This window comes from Lichenostomus cassidix, chromosome 5, assembly GCF_008360975.1.
Source record: "Lichenostomus cassidix isolate B80296 chromosome 5, HeHo_3.0, whole genome shotgun sequence".
Classification (NCBI taxonomy): Eukaryota; Metazoa; Chordata; class Aves; order Passeriformes; family Meliphagidae; genus Lichenostomus; species Lichenostomus cassidix.
The window spans coordinates 31,292,365-31,309,842 of NC_139486.1; the positions used below are offsets into that span (position 1 = coordinate 31,292,365).

At 35.3% G+C, this 17,478-nt stretch overlaps 1 protein-coding gene across 8 annotated transcripts in view; it reads left to right on the forward strand.

Moving 5' to 3' along the window:
* RYR3 (ryanodine receptor 3) overlaps positions 1–17,478 on the forward strand; it is a 187,543-nt gene that overhangs the window by 108,170 nt on the left and 61,895 nt on the right. For 4 of the 8 annotated variants that reach the window (XM_085062056.1, XM_085062051.1, XM_085062052.1 and 1 more), the window contains exons 43-57: positions 1,615–1,750; positions 3,262–3,442; positions 3,907–4,012; positions 5,422–5,542; positions 6,143–6,312; positions 6,950–7,170; positions 7,554–7,644; positions 9,021–9,161; positions 10,844–11,025; positions 11,975–12,053; positions 13,231–13,320; positions 14,762–14,911; positions 16,475–16,537; positions 16,978–17,053; positions 17,226–17,349. In XM_085062056.1, coding sequence (XP_084918182.1) covers positions 1,615–1,750; positions 3,262–3,442; positions 3,907–4,012; positions 5,422–5,542; positions 6,143–6,312; positions 6,950–7,170; positions 7,554–7,644; positions 9,021–9,161; positions 10,844–11,025; positions 11,975–12,053; positions 13,231–13,320; positions 14,762–14,911; positions 16,475–16,537; positions 16,978–17,053; positions 17,226–17,349 — 1,931 coding nt within the window. The remainder of the gene's footprint in view (positions 1–1,614; positions 1,751–3,261; positions 3,443–3,906; positions 4,013–5,421; positions 5,543–6,142; positions 6,313–6,949; positions 7,171–7,553; positions 7,645–9,020; positions 9,162–10,843; positions 11,026–11,974; positions 12,054–13,230; positions 13,321–14,761; positions 14,912–16,474; positions 16,538–16,977; positions 17,054–17,225; positions 17,350–17,478) is intronic. The other 4 variants (XM_085062054.1, XM_085062058.1, XM_085062055.1 and 1 more) reach the window with 1 other exon arrangement.

Here is a 17,478-nt window from a genome sequence, read left to right on the forward strand (position 1 = left end):
TAACTTTATCTAGTAGAGTATGTGGAGGTTATTCAGTAAATAAATCTGTATACTAAATAAATCTGTAAACTAAATAACAAGAAAAAACTAATACTGTCTGGATATTAGTTGATGAATGTGACAGACACCCTATTCACAGAATGACACAGCATTTCTGTGTCACTAAAGATTATACTGTAAAAACTGTTGTGCAAAACAAATAAATTACATGTAGACAACTTAACTTTTGAACTTTCGCCATGGAAAATTTAAACCCTTTTTACTGCAAATGTGTGAATGTGTGGAAGGTACAGGATTGCACAAGAAATGCATCCCATGGCTTCATGACATACTGCAGTAAAATGAATAGATTAAAACTTCATGGCTTGGAGGTAACATTGTAAAATCTTAGAAGAAAAAGAGACTTCTTCCACTGGTTTTCTTACATTTTATATGAGGTGCATTTCTACACTCCTACAAGTATCTATTCACTTAAATCTTCTGAATGAGTTCTTGAAAACTATAAAGTCCTGTTAGGAATTACATACTTTTTCCACAGAGTGCTCTGAGTAACTTCCTTACTGCATAGTGCAATAAGCAAATTTTTAACATCAGCCCATTTTCCCACTGTTGCAGCCTTTTGGATGCGATTTCTATACTGTATCAGCAGACATATAATTCTTCTTCCTAAATTCATAATTTTTTCTCTCTTAGGGCATTGGATAATGCCCAAGTATAATCTAATCATATATCTCACTTTTGCCACCTATTTTTGGCTGCCTACCATTTTAAGAAATTAATTAATTTTTGGTAAGTTCATGGAAGATTCTTGATGTTCATTACCTATTTTAAGTGCTATAACCATACTCATATATTGTCCTTTGTGTATTCCAAATAAAATAAACTATCACGTTTATGTAGTTATCTGCAAATTTTCTTTTAGATGAATGACAAATTATTCTGTACATTTCAGAAATTCAGTTTACTATAATTAAAGGAACTTTTCATAATTTCTCAAAGATTGCCCATAGTTAAGGGAATCTCTTGATAAGAAATGCTGTGTTAGAAATTATGTATTACCAAATTTTTTAATCTTTTTGGTTTCAGACTCTTAAAACTGTCCATTCATATTTATCAGTCTTCTGAAAAATGTAATGGTTTTCATATCCATTAAAATTAGAATTACAGTATATAAACTTTTGATGTAAGGTTTATTTTGCTGTTGTAGCAAATTAACCATACATGGTTATTGATCTGATTTTTAAAGTTGTTCAATAGTATTTTAGCTGTTGTGTATGTACTGTCAAAAAGATCTGGATTCTACAAGATTTTATTCTGCTTTTCACATTCCACATTTGTTCATGTTGTTGTATTTTTGTGTCATTGTGTAATTGCGTAACCAGAAATAAAGAGTGCTAGCCTTTTTTCATTAAAAAAAAACAAACTATAACAAAATATGACTGATAAAAGAATGAGCTGTGTTGGTAGACTCTCAGATGAAATGCCCAGTATATAGAAAACCTTGTGACTGACAAAAAATGCTATGCTCATTTTGTATAAATCTATATGTAGAAATCTATTTCTAAGCGTATGAATAAATTGCTTCTATGTGAGCAGATTGCTTCTGTATTGCAGGTTGTTACCTACCTGGCGGGTTGTGGCCTGCAGAGTTGTCCAGTATTGCTGGCTAAAGGATATCCAGACATTGGATGGAACCCAATAGAGGGTGAACGTTACCTGTCATTCTTACGATTTGCAGTTTTTGCTAACAGTAAGTCTAATTTCTTGGCATCCAAATTCCATCAAAAAGTTTCCTTTAAATTAATTTCCTAACCATAACAATATGTTAAACCTGAAGAGAGGTTAATGCATACTCTTCTCATTACAAACCCAAGATTATTGGTGTATGCTTATTATTGTAATTTTAAAAAAATTTTCTTGGTTATTTGTATTTTTCTGAAGTTTTTTTGCAAATCACATAATTGAGTAGATTAACCTGTAGCCATGGTAGCAAATCATGTTAGTAATCCCTTGGCAGCAGAAGACTGGGGGTCACGTCAGTATGTTCCTGCCACTGCTCAGGAAGAAGAGCCTTTCCCCTGCTCTGGTGAGGGGTCCTTCCCATGGGAAACAGTTCTCTACAATCTTATCCAACATGAGTCCATCACACAGGCAAAAATGCTCTCCAAACTGCTTCAATGTGTGTCACTTTTCCATGGGGTGCAGTCTTTCCAGGACATGCTGCTCCAGTGTGAGTTCCCCACAAGTCCTACCAGGAAACCTGCTCCAGAGTGGGGTCCTCTCTGCACAGCCTGTCCCAGCACAGGCCTCCCAGGAGGTCACAGCCTCTTTCGGGCACATGCCTCTGCTCCAGTGTGGGCCTCCTTCCCAGGCTGCAGGTGGATGCCTGATCCACCATGGACTTCCATGGTCTGCAGGTGGATCTCTGCATTCCTGTGGACCTCCATGGGCTGCAGGGGCACAGCTGCCTCACCATGGTCTGCACCATGGGCTGCAGGGGAATCTCAGCTCTGACACCTGGAGCACCTCCTGCCCCTTTTTCACTGACCTTAGTGTTTGCAGAGTTGCTCCTCTCACAAGTTCTCACCCTGCTCTTCTCTGGATACAATAACATCTGCACAATAACTTTTTTTCTTCTTAAATATGTCATCACAGAGGCATTACCACCATTGCAAATTGGCCCAGCCTTGGCCAGTAGCATGTCCATCTTGGAGATGCCTAGGATTGGCTCTGCTGGACATGGAGAAAGCTTTTGGCAGCTTTTCACCCCTGTATCCCTTTTCATCCCCTTCAGCCCTGTAGCTCCCCTACTACCTAAGCCTGGCCATGCAAACTCAACGCAGCTTGCATGCACAGCTTTTGCTTTCTTCACTACAGTCATTATCTCAATCTATGAATTGTCACACCTTCCATTTTCTCTCTGTCCTTCCTGCCCGCCCCAGCAGCAAACTTTTTGCCTCTTGGGAATGTCAGCCCTTATACCAGAAAGATTAGTTTCTGCCAGGAAATTAACCTTCTAAAGTGAGCCTTTATAGACTAAGTGTGGTAAAACCTTTGCAAGGCAAGTCAACACTGGCAATTTTAAACCTCAGTATAGTTTTGATAAAGTATATCCTGTGCTACCAGCTTAATAAATCTTTGTTTTTAACCCTTAGGATGAGGATTTGTTTTAGATTTTGTAATACTTAGGAAAACGAAATTTTCTTTTGACTTAAGAATACGTTTCAGGAGAAAATATGTGCAGTGTTTTTTGGTCCTCAGGTGAAAGTGTTGAGGAAAATGCAAGTGTTGTTGTCAAGCTCCTTATTCGAAGGCCAGAGTGCTTTGGGCCAGACCTTAGGGGAGAAGGAGGAAATGGTTTACTCGCTGCTATGCAGGAGGCTATCAGGATCTCAGAGAATCCTAGTCGTGACCTTCCTTCCCAGGCATATAAAAGAGAAGGGTAAGTAAATGTGAATGCTTGTTTGGCAAGTGAGGATTTAATAGCTGATTCAGTCATGCTTGCAGTATGTGGATAATAGACCCTGTTGTGTAGGGATTATACAAACACAGAGCATTAGAGATTCACATCCACAAGCAGTTGTCATATGGTATTCATAAAGCATTAGCTAGATAAAAGTAGAATAAGAGTTGCAGAGAAAAAAGCCTGAAGGACAAAGAAAATGAGAAGACTGCTGTGGAATGAAGCTAAAGTTAAGGTTAAGTAAAAGAGGAAGGTGGAAGGCTCATGTGAAGTCAGTTATTACAGGTCGACTGCATGCTTACCCTAGGGACAAAAACCCTGTAGCCTGGAGCCAAAGCAGATGAGTATGTCGATGAATAGTCTCTGGATCATGTGTCCAGCTCCAGAGCAGAACTATAAACTTAGATTAGCAAAAACGCTCACTGTTACTGTTTACTTTTTAGTGATGATGAGGAGGAGGAAGAGGAGACTGTCCACATGGGAAATGCAATCATGTCATTTTATTCAGCTCTCATAGATCTACTTGGACGCTGTGCACCAGAAATGCATGTAAGTTCATTTCACCACTTGCTCAGAAAATGTGGGAGATTTGTAAACATGACTGTAAGTGTCTAACTAAACCTTTCTGCATTCAAAGGCTTCTGCCCTTCAGAAGGTAGATGTATTCCTTGCAAGCTGTTTATAAAGAACCGTGGTCTTTTGATTCCTTTATACTTTTTTATTTATCTACAATTTTGATAATTTTTACATGACTATGGAATCAAAGCAAATATGAATTACAATTGCACAATTAAGTGACCAGTAGAAAAACTTCTAAAATTGACCCTTTATTATTCTCTAGAAAGCCATATAAATAGTTTTTATAAGATTGTGATACAAGGCAGTCTTTTCTATGCATTGATGAAATATGGTGCCCACACCATGTGAATACATGGAAAAATATATAAACTATTTCTTCTGTCAGGCCTGTAATGCCATGGAAGTAGTCTTGGTTTTAATTAAACTGTTGCTTGTCAGTGCTTAAAATTCTTTAGTAGCTTAAACCCAGCTGAAAATGCTCTGTTTCTTAATACAATAAGAGCAAAAGTTTTGGCTTGCAGCCTCCCTATTTACTATTACAAAAGCTATTAAGTTTATTAGCTATATGTGGCTTTTTATTGCCAGAAACAGTAGTTTCATGTTATGAAAATTACTGGTAGAGATTTTCAGACACCTAGATTGCTTCTGGAAGTTGAACAGAATTGCTCACCTCATTGTTGTAAATACCTTTTGAAGTTTTTGTGGCATAGAAATAATAGAAAAATGGATAGATACATCACACAGGTCTGCATCCATTTGTAGTGTAAAAAAGCAAGTTTAACATCTGGTACCATGAGTTCTGTAGGTAACACGAATATTTCATAAGTTTTGGATTCATCACCATATATGGTTGGTTTAGGAATCTTGCAATGTGGAGTTTTTTGTGTTACTGGGAATTTATAGTATTGTGAAATCATTTACATGATACAAAAATAAGAACAGATACAGAAGTAGGAACAGCTGAATTTGGCAACTTCATTAATTCTTGGATAAATAGAATTTCTGTGCATTTTCTTCAAGTGTTTGAAAAAATTATATTAATAGAAACATATTTAGGAAAATTTTCTTATGTCCCTTTGTGGCTAGCACAGGTTTTTCCCACGAGAATTCTTGTGTTTTATAAATAAAGATAAAGTTTGGATGTTATTGAACAGTGTCCCAGAACTTGGACAGTGCAGGCCTGGCCAATCAGGCCTGGGGGAAGGCTTCTGACTGACCAATCTGGGTGACTTTTGAAAACTCTATATATATGATGAAATCAAAACAATAAAGGTCATTCCTTCTTGCCACTGAGAACTGGTGCCTTCATTACTCTGCTAGCTGCTCAACAGCGACATCCCTTAGCATTAAATTTCTTAATTAATGATTTTTTCTAACAGCTTATTCAAAGTGGAAAAGGGGAAGCTATTCGAATCAGGTCAATTCTTCGATCCTTAGTGCCAACTGAAGATTTGGTGGGGATTATAAGTATACCACTAAAGTTATCAACAGTTAACAAAGGTAACTTCAATGCTTTTATTAGACCATTTATCTTTTGCAAAAGTCTTTTGCCACATTAGTCTTCAGATGTAAAATAGAGTAGTTTTGTTAGAGTTGAATGCAAGAAGACAACTGTTCTTCAAATTTTAATTAGATCTGTACCAATTAGAACTGCTCCAGGAGCACTGATTTGCTCCCGTGGAGTAGAGAATGTAAGAACATAAGAAATACTTTAAAGGATCACACTAATGGGCCAATACTCTGACTCCAGCAGTGGCTCTAGAGGTGTTATCTCTTTAGGTACAATATATAAGCTTGGGCTCAGTCCCTTTGCGTTTCCATATTATCCAGTCATTTGTAGAATATTTTACCATTTACTTCTAAGCTTTCATTTAAGAGTGAAACATAATTAAATTGCAAAATAATAGAGGTTTTGAAATAATAAAAACTTGTTATTCTAAACTATTCTTTTTCAGCATAGAACAAAACTGAACAAGAATATAATTTTCTTTGAGTATGTGATTTTACCCATTAAATGTAATTATAATGTCTTTCATTGTCTCGATGTTTCTTGTTTTATCAGTTACCTATTATTAAAAATTGCATTGTACATTTGTGTAGATGGCACAGTAAATGAGCCAGACATGTCTGCAAGTTTCTGTCCTGATCATAAAGCACCCATGGTACTCTTCTTGGACCGTGTCTATGGTATTAAGGACCAAAGCTTCCTCCTTCACCTATTGGAAGTTGGATTTTTACCAGATTTAAGAGCCTCTGCCTCTTTGGATACAGTACGTATTAAACTATTGAGTTTAGGTGCAGTGGCTGGATATAGTGGCTCTGTACATGTAAAAAAAATGGAATTTCAAGTCAAAACAGCTTTTAAGAAAGAGGTGTAATAGGCTCACTATAAAACAAAACCAGTATGAATTCACTAACTATCAATTTGTAGTGCTTAAGTCTGATTATAGGCTGATTCATTAGCACCTTATGAAGTGTAAATGTAGTTTAAAAACTTTTGATACAGGCTGTACAGTAATACAATAAGTTCATTGAGTATACTGCAGTTGGCCTAATGGTTGCTTTTATTTCATGTTTGTTTCCAATAATTACACTGAAAATCCATATATAGGAACAAATTGAGATTAAAAGTGTTATTTAATGCTTAGTGAGGTTTTCTAGCCTGTTCAAAGATTTTTCTGCTGCTATTGGTTCAGGGTGCAGTGTTACAAGAGACAGGATGGATGGCTTGGATTTTCTCCAGTTGATAAAAAATGGCTTTAATCCTCATGTGTATGCTGGGAATATCATGTTAGCACCCAGCCACTTAGGGAACTTAAGGACTACTACATTATTATGTTGTATAGCCTTCATATTTAATAACCTTTACCCATTGTGTTACTAACGATCATTTACTGCTTCATACAGGTTTCTCTGAGTACCACAGAGGCAGCTCTCGCACTAAACAGATACATTTGCTCAGCTGTGTTTCCATTACTCAAAAGATGTGCTCCCCTCTTTTCTGGAACAGAGCATCATGCCTCTCTGGTTGACTCCATGCTTCACACAATATACAGGTTGTCCAAGGGACGGTCCCTTACGAAAGCTCAAAGAGATGCTATTGAGGAATGCCTGCTTGCTATTTGCCAGTATGTATGATACCTGTGTACAAATTGATTTATTTTGTACAGAATATGTATTTTAACAATTTCTTTCTTTGTGTGTAGTGTAGACCTAAGACTGTTTTATTCTTGCATGAAATAAATGACCAGTGTTATCTCAGGAGCTGTAGTGTAGATTTATGAACCCTCTGTTCGTTGAAAAGGTTTCAAAAGTAGCACAACTTTCTGTACTATATTCTTTTATATGTAGATGAGGCATAATGAGATTCTTTAACCACCTAGCATTGTTTTTTCAGAGTAATTTTAATGAGTGTTTTGTATCCCAATATGTAAGTTGACTTCAATTTTTATTTCATTTTCACTGAACTGTATGAATTTTGCTGATGACATCTGTTTTTTAAAAATTACAGCCATTTGCGTCCCTCTATGCTACAACAGCTGTTGAGAAGGCTAGTTTTTGATGTTCCCCTGCTCAATGAATACTGTAAAATGCCTCTCAAGGTAAATACTTTACTTTCTGTACACACATCCAGCATAAAACTTGAAAATAAACTGTTGTTGTCTTGTTTTAAAAACAGAATGCAAAGGGTAATATTACTTCTGAATTGAAAATAATGTTACTGTTTTATAAAGTCTTTCAAATGAAATGTAATATTTGCAAAACTTTTGAAATCATGCCTTATGCAAACAGTATACAGTAAGTTGATTTTGTGTAGTGAACTGTTGACTTTCTCATTGCTGCAGCAAAGAGTATTTGATTGTATCAATTTAATGTTAGCGTTATCTTGATATTTCTTCTTCTGCTATATGAACTGTAATAGCTCTTGGTAGGATGGATAGTCTGGAAATTAATTTTGAGTGAAATCTAAGAGACAGGATACAGGGAAGAGAATTCACCTTTATTTGTGAGCAGTTTGTAACCAAAGTTTTATTTATCCTCTTGTTCTGTAAATAAAGAATTACAGTAGTTAGATGATAAATAAATCTTGTTTAGAACTATTCTTTCACATTTGTTTCACTTTTCTGTTGGGATAAAAAAGCCTGATCTTAAGTCTGTGTCTTTTTGTGAAAGAATTTAAATTCTATCATACTTTAAAGCAGAGCTGCCATATTCACAAACATACTCTGGAGCATCATCAATTTTTGAGTAAAAGTGTGGTGTAGAGGGAGTGTTTGATCTGGTTTTATGATTATTATTTTCCCTTTTTATCCAGAATTGCAGTAAAAACTAAAATGTCAAGATTCTAGTCTGATGCTAAAAGAAATTTTAAAATTTTGCATGGGATTGGAGTTTTTAGTTCTACAGAAGAAACTGGTAGAATTTTTAATTTATGTGGAAAATGCCAACAATCATATATACTAGCTCTTTAACTGGTATATTATAGATTTCCTGTATGACAGCTTTTTCCATCAGTTTTTCCAGAGCTGAGCAGTTGCAGCTCAGAGGGTGTACTGCAAGGTGTCTTTTGTAATGCTCTGAATAATACTAAAGCCATCGACTACAAATGACAGGAGTAAAATCAATTTGAATTTTTAGAACTTTTCATCAGAATCTCTCTTGTCCTGCCTTATATCCATTTCATGACTCTATTTTTATGCTGTGAGCTAGTTTGTACTGAAATGGTGACAATCCTGAAATTTTGCTACTCCCCGTAACCACTGAGAATCCCACAGCAGGAGCTGGAGGTAATACAAGCCTTACTTTCACAACATGGGCTGTGCTGCTCTTCCAAAAAGAAAAAATACCATTATTATGAGCCATTGGAAATGAAGAGACAGACACAAATAATACTACTCTTGTAACTGTTTAATATAACATTTTTTTATTTTGTTCAATACCAATGTTTCACATGCATTTTTATTTCTTGAAAATATAGCTTCTGACAAATCACTATGAGCAGTGCTGGAAATATTATTGTCTGCCTTCAGGAATGGGAAGCTATGGAATTGCAGCAGAAGAAGAATTACATTTAACTGAAAAGCTTTTCTGGGGAATATTTGATTCCTTGTCTCACAAGGTAATGTCTGCAATTCACATTATGGTATAGGATGGGTATGAAAGCATTACAGTGATAATTTGCTGTGCCAAGATCAGAAAGTTCCTATTTTAACAGTTGTTTCATCTAATACGGGAAATACAGCAATGAATGCTCTTAATGAAGTGTAAAATTGAATGCTGAATCGTGAAGGAGTCTCTCCAAACTGATGAAATGTCAAATCTTTGGTTGATATACGTATAAGCTTTACACTAACAATGAGGCACTATGTATATATAGATACACAGAGCTATATATATACTAGTAATGATTAGTTCTCACTGCACTGACATGTCAGAGTATCTGCTTTCCTATCTTGGCTCTACTAAACATTTGAAATTACTTTTTACTGACATAAAATAACTTTTATTAAATATATGTATGTGCTTATGAAATCAAAGTATATGCAGAATAAATTTACATCATCTGTCTTCAAACATATACTTGTATTTCTTTAGTTTCTGGCTGTTGCCTGGCTGAAGAGATATGCTGCAACACCCTACGAAATTAACACTTTTACACTTTTCTGTTACAAAGTGTGATCTTGGGGTTTTTTTCACTTACTCAGTTTTTTTCTCAGTAAGAAAAAGGCGCTTTTCTGATAGGAGAAATGTCTTACTGAGTAATCCATTTTTTTGTGCTTGGCAGGGATAAAAATTTAGTCCAATCAAAAATCAGGTTTTTGCTTTAGGACAATAAAAAATAATTTTCATTGTGTCTCACTGAATTTATGTTCTCTTTCTAAACAACAGATGTATATGATTGCTCCTCTAGGCATTCTGATTTAAAATACGGAAATGAAAATGGTCTCTGCATTATTCTGAAATGGCTTTTTAAGCTTTATTTGTATTTTATTTTAGTGACATTTACCCTTCTCTTACTGCTTTGACAAGTGTGAAGAGTATCAGGAGGGCCTGATGCAAGCAAATATTTCCAATTAGTGCTGCTCAGATTTTAACAGATAAATTAACATGGCATGTTTCTGCCAATATTGGTGGCTCTCTATAATAGCATTTTCATTTTTCTGTAAATGGTTGTTAGCCCAGTGAAAGAAGAGTTGTGTAAATCTGACCTGCTGACCTACAGCGTTCTCCACTGTTCTTTTTTTGTACCAAGATATTTACTAGTTTGAAGTTATTAAAAGTAATGAACTGACTTTGCTACAGTAAATCACAATTTCATTTAATGAGCATGTTTTAAACTGAAATAGTGCAGGGTGAAAGAAGGCAAAATGACAATGTCTCCTGAAGTTAAGACAGGAATTAGTAATTTGAGAATCAAGGCAGTATTTTATAGATGATCATACTGTGTAACTAGGCAAACAAGCCTTGATCTTCCCTATATAGGCCTTCATGGCTGATACGAAGCTTGAGTTGTACTCATACTGCATATACCTATATGGTGTCAGCAGTCTTAGGTCAATCTCAATAGTCTTGAGAATATATCTATCTATCTATCTATCTATCTATCTATCTATCTATCTATATATATCAATATATATAGATATAATAGAAAATATATGTCATGCAGCAATAATTTTGCTCAATGTTTGAATTTTAAATGTGCTTTACTGTTCATTTGCATCTTCTAATAATTGTACATTGCTATGGCTGCTTGGTTTTCACTAACATTTTGCATGTTTTTCTATTGGATTTTCCAACCAGTTCCTATCTCTCCTGCAGAAGTATGATCCAGAGCTCTTTCGAATGGCTTTGCCTTGTCTAAGTGCTATAGCTGGTGCCTTGCCCCCTGATTATTTAGATACACGAATTATGTCAACTTTGGAAAAGCAGACTTCAGTGGATCCAGAAGGAAATTTTGATCCCAAACCTGTCAGCACATCAAAGTGAGTCATATAAATCATATAAATTTCCTTCCCTTAAATATTTTTATACTATTCCTTATTAATTTTTTTTTGTTGTCTGTTGGGGGAGTTGGCTGGTGACTGCCTTGTTAGTGGTATTAGGACTTTCAGAGGTAGTATAGGGATTTTTGCCTCCTTCTACCAAGTACTTCACTGCAATCTGGCCTGTTATACAGACATAAACCATATTCTTCTCAGCCTTGAACAGATGTTAAATATTTCCATCTTATGTCTGCAGAGAAAATAGTAAATTCAATATTTATTATGCACCATATTGGCTAATGGTTCAAATGTTTGGGATATATAAATTAGAAACCGTCATTATTTAGAGTGTGCTTATGAAAAATTGTACAATATCACGAAAATCTGGTAATTCAATTAATTGGCTTACAGCCCAATTTTTATAAAATCTTCACTTAATTTTGAGAATTGATCAGTAGAAACCTGATTTGGCAAAAAAGTAGATCATGTAGGATGATTCAATAGATATTTGGCTTTGCTAGTAATCTTGTGCTTTTAAAATACAGACTTCTAATAATTTTATATTCAAGAACTCAGGATCACTAGCTCAGTCTTGCAATTAAATTCTTATCCTTACATCATTATGCATTGTGAAATGTTCATGTTAATAATATTCTATATTAGAATTAACAGCAAAATTGCCTGCAGGTTATCATGAAGCAGGTTTTTGTTTCTTCGTGATTTCAGTTGCTGATAAGTGTGACTGTAATGTACTTGATGGTTCTCTGTAAATGCCGTTATATCTACGCCTTTTTTGTGGCATTTCTTTTAAAGAATAGGGAACTGCCAAGCCAAATGCTTTGCCTTCATTTGGAAGTGACACATTTCGATTAGTGCTATATTATCCTGACTTTTTTTTCATTAATCAGACTGCAGTGACTTGTGATTGAATGACCCTCTTTGCTTACAGCCTTGTACTTCCTGAGAAGTTGGAGTATATCGTAAGCAAGTATGCTGAACATTCCCATGATAAATGGGCCTTTGAAAAGGTAGGAGTTATTTTAAGACTGGCAACTGTCCAGGACGAGTAAATAATTCCTGGGGTGAATATTGAAGTTAAAAGTGGACAGTTTAAATTATAGGCCCTTGTTCAGAGTGTATGGATGTCTCCATATTTATTTAGGGATATGCGGAAGAAACCACTTGCTTAAGAAAATGCATTGCAATTTGTCACTTTTTCAAAGACTTTATTAGGCCAGTGATTTCAGGTGACTGGAAAAGGGGCATTTGGTTTGTTTTTTGGTTAAGGGTTTGCTTTTTTTTAAATTCTTTTTGCTTTTTTGGTTGTTTGGAGTTTTGGTGGTTTTTTTGTTGGGTTTTTAAAAAACTTTTAAGTAAGAATATATAACATCTTGGCATCATTTTGCCTGGTAATGGTGCTTTTTGACTGGGAGTCAGAGATTCAATTTTATTGCAGCATTTCCCCAATCAAAGGAAGTAGGATGTACAGCCTAATGTAATTTTTTATTTCAGAAAAAGTAGTTGTAGTGTTTCCTTCTTCTTAGCTTTAAGAAATCTGTTATGTATTAAATTTCTCTATAATTTTCCAAATGCTCTGTCACTGTGTCATGTCTCTGCAGAGCTATAAAACAATAAACTCTTCAATAATTTATTGTAAAATTAATAAAAAATTAATAGCAATTTTATGGAAGAGTTGTATAAGAGGTGGGGGGGCTATATATGCCAATTTGTACGGAGAGGTACACATACATATGCATATGTAAATATACACAGATTACTTTCAAACCATAAGTTTCAGTTACTATTGTTTAAGGTAAAGGATTATTTTTAGATATGTTCTTCAGTTCTTGATCTGTTGATGTTACACATTCTTCTCTGTGTTCCTGGCTTTAGCCTCCCAGAGAACTGAGACAATCTTTTTTTGTCTCAGTCAGTAGTCTCAGTGCATGAGTCCACTTGATAAGGGGCAATGTATGTTAAACTCAGACCTACTACTCACAGGTGGCATCTATTCTGTCCGGGGCATGTTTTGTTCCTGCTCATCCACAGATGGATGCACACTTTTCTTCTCAGGAGGCACTGAGCAGCTCTTGGTGTGGGTTAGCAGTTTGATATGACAAAGTAAACTGGCTAATTTGCTCTCACTCATCTGTGTTCTCATTTTATTTCATTGGGGGTTTTGGGTGGGTTTGTTGTTTTTTTCAGACTAATAGTGGATGGAAATATGGTGTTTCACTGGATGAAAATACGAAGACTCACCCATTAATAAGGCCTTTCAAAACGTTAGCTGAAAAGGTAATGGAGAAAATTTCAGCTGCATTAATATGAAATAGATTGATTTGTGTGCGTTTTAAAATCCATTTGAAATACGTTCTGTCACAGGAAGAGGCACAAACTAGAGTTCTTACAGTTAAGAATAGGTGCATCTATATGCTGAAGTGGTTTTTCAGTTAATCTTACACTGAGTCTTGTATAATTTAATTCCATTAGGCATAATGTTCATTGTTTCTTCGTAGGCCTGGGCAATATTGTATTCAAAAGTGTCAGTAGCACAGTTTATTCAGGCTTCTCATGGATGAGAAATGACTGGCAGAAATTCCTGGGGTTTAATGAAAGCATAATTTAACATATCTGAAGACAATTTTGTCTTCCAGAAAGATGGTAGAAAAATGTAAAAATGCGTAGGAGATGATTCAGTTGAAAAACACAGAAAAACATTTAAAGTTTTTTGAATTTCTTGACTAGGCACAAATGTCTTCTAGTTGTCAGAACAGTGAAGTGAATTTGAATTCTGTTGCTTATTTTTGTAATGATTTGCTAGGAGACACAAGTCAATTACATTGGTCCCTCTTTACCACATTTTTCCTGTTCAGAAAATAGACATGACAAGAACCAAGAGGGATTAAGAGGGTTGAGCTTCCTAAGGTTTGTAAATTGCTTTGGAATCTTTGGAGAGGAGCCAAAGCATTGTTGGTTAAGTTGTTATTTAAGCAGTTCAAAGAGAATTTTCTGAATTGTCTGAAATTAGAACTTTTGAACATAAAAATCAGATCTATCCTAAAAGCTGTCATTTTGAGCAACTGTCAGAAAAATTCTGGGTTTTGGTAAAACCTGAAATACATTTATTAAATTGATTGAAAAGTCTTAATTTGGCATACTCAGAATTTTCTTTGCCACAAGTTTTCAGAAATTCTCTAACACTTTTTCTTTTCAAAGGAGTGTTGGAATATAGACTGTTGCTTTTTTTTTTAATTGATAGCTGTGTTTATATGAAGAGGTGTATAGTTCAGTAACCTTCTGTATCTATGAGCGGATATAAATATAGGAAGACTAAAAAAAGGCCTTGAGTGCTGATGCATTTGAAGGTACATACTTGCTTAACTAATTTCATGGCACTCATAGTACCATAATTTTTTTATTATTCTGTGCTGAAGGAATTAATTAAGAAGTTTCCAGACCCAATCTACCTTATTGCTCCAGAGCTCACTCCAGTGCTGTTAGTTTCTAATATATATCCCAGCAATAAATGCCACTAAGAGTAAAATTTTGAAATGAAATTGTAAGTATTTCAAAGCTTCTCTCTCATGTAAAAAGAACTTTATTTTGTGTTCTTGTATAATATACAAATTTTCTTTACTTTTGTGGTAAGTGACGCTTAATAGAGAAGGACAGAATATTTTTTTGTGCTTTTCCTACTTACTAAATACAGAAAAAAATTGCACTCTTTTCTTCAAAGGAAAAGGAAATTTATCGTTGGCCTGCCAGAGAATCATTGAAAACCATGTTGGCATTGGGATGGAGCCTAGAAAGGACCAAGGAAGGAGGAGAAGCAATAATACATCAACGTGAAAATGAAAAGCTCCGTAGCATATCTCAGTCTAGTCAGGTAAGTTAGAATGCCTTTTTAGAAAGCAAAAGGCCTGTGCATTAATTTTCTAATAAATTATAAACATTTCTGTCAATTTAAAGTACTATTAGTGAAAAGAAACTTCTGGTGGTTGAGTTCTGAGATTGGAAGTCATGTCACTATTATAAACACTGTGCAACACTGAAGAGAGGATTCCAAGAAGCTTTTAAGACAATGAGGCTGTAGGAGACCGTAGATATTAATTTGCTTAGAAGAACTGAAGAGAGTTTTCATACAATTATTTAAAAACAAACTGACAAAGTATTTGAAGTCTTTTATAATAAGTAAATCTAGCCATTTTCTTTTTTTGGTCAATCAGAAGAGCCTCACATGGGTTTTTTGTGAAGATTGTAAATATGACTGACAAATGAGATTGCACATTTGATAGTTTTTTTTAAACCTACAGGCAAAATTCTCAGGTAATTGTATATTACCTGGCATTTTGATATGATAATAGATTTTTTTCCATTTGTATTTTTTTGTAATCCCATGCTGACTCTGCTGGCCAATATGTCTCTGTCTTGGACAAGGAAAGCTGTTTAAAATTATGACAAGTGTTGGGGAATTTTATTGTACCCCTTGGGGTGAATTAAACACACATTTGTACATAAATATAGTGAGAATTGATAAACAATGCATTAGGCACAAGTCCTGGGAGGAGTGTGCAAAGGTGTGTCACAAGTTAACTTTTTATGTTCACTGCACCACCACTGATCCTGTGAGCTTCAGTGCCTGGCACCTTAAGCCTGTGTTGGGTTCCTTCTCCAGGCCCAGTTTTTGCTTACCAAAAGTGGCCCCTGAGCCATTACAAGACAATACTTCCCTTTTTCTTATCTCTTAAGCAAACCTCACTCCCTTACAGGAAATTCTTGTGACTCTGGAATCTCTGCTTCCAGCCAGTTGAACTTGTTCTACAGTTGGGCCTTCTTGCCCAAGAAGATGCATGATAAAGACATGATTGGGTAGAGGTTTTCAGCACATACGTAACTTGAGTACACATTTGAAATCACTGATTTGTATGTAACATTCACCTTTAACATGTACCTAACAGGTTTTGTCTGCTGCAGCTTTCTAATTTAAACCAGTTGAAGATTGTGTTAATACATTACACTCCTCCTTTTTCTTTGTCTAAACTCCTCAAGAAAATAATTCATCTTTTTGTTGTATTGTCACATCTTTAGCACAGGGCTCATTCAGGCTGTTCTCACATGGTTCTGTCATGTTTTGAAGGTGTATCTTGTACATCTTATGATTAGTCTTCTCTTAGGCTAAAATCTTAGTTCTTAGCAGCTTCTCGCCTGTTGTGAATAGAGAGATCTAAGTATCTGCAGCAACCTGAATACTTCCACATCAGAAAGAGTATTTTCTTAATAAATTTCTGCCTTCAGTACATTGCAAAACAATAAATGAACACAGTTTCTAGAGGGAAGTATAAAACCGGGAGTGGTGTTGCTCTAATCAGGCCAAAACAGAGATGTTGTAGTTATTTGATTCTTTTATCTGAAATTCTTTTACCTGAAAATATTCTTTTTTCCCTTGCAGGGAAATGGGTATAGCCCAACACCACTTGATCTCTCTAATGTGGCACTTTCTAGGGAGCTTCAGGTTTGTATTTTTCTTTTGCATATATTATGCTGAAAACAATGAAAGTATTTAGTTTTATTATTATTATTATTGAGTTGAATTTTGTTAGGTTTTAGGAGTGTATTTGTGACTGTAGTTAAGACATGCTGTTGTAGAAAGGTACACGCTATTTACATATTGAAAGATGAAATTTCTGCTCTTCATGCTGTTGGTGCTTCCTGAGTTCCCAGAAAAAGTCAATCATGTAGCTAGGGAAGGGACTGTTAACAGCATGTGATATATGTGTATGCTGTGCTTGTGCTGACTTCAAAGAACAGCTGAATATACAAATTCCACTTAACTGTGATGTTTCTTTATCACAAGACTGTACACTTTACTCAAGACTGTAAAATTGTGTAGAATTATAGAATTTTTTATTGTCACCTAATCTTGCATATTGGTTTTTTCTGATGGTTATGTAGGGAATGGTTGAGGTTATGGCAGAAAACTACCATAATATATGGGCCAAAAAGAAGAAAATGGAGTTGGAAAGCAAAGGTAAGCCACAATCCTGTAAACCACACAAAAAAAAAAGACAAGGAAAATGAGGGAGAAGAAACAATCTGAAAGAAGACAGTGTAAGACAATAAAAAATGAATAGTTCCTTTTGTACGTGAAGCAGAATAAACCTTGCAGTAGAAAAACTTACAGTTCTTTCAACTTACTAAAGGTGGAGGTAGTCATCCTTTACTGGTACCTTATGACACATTGACAGCCAAGGAGAAATCACGGGACCGTGAAAAGGCACAAGAGCTGTTTAAATTCCTTCAAGTCAATGGTATAATCATATCTCGGTAAGTTGTACATTTTTTCAGATGCTTGCTTGCATTCAGTGCACAAACCAGCATGTTCATCTTATCTCACTGCAGTTTGGCAGTTATTAACATGATTATAATTTGGCATATCTTCTATGAATCAGAGTT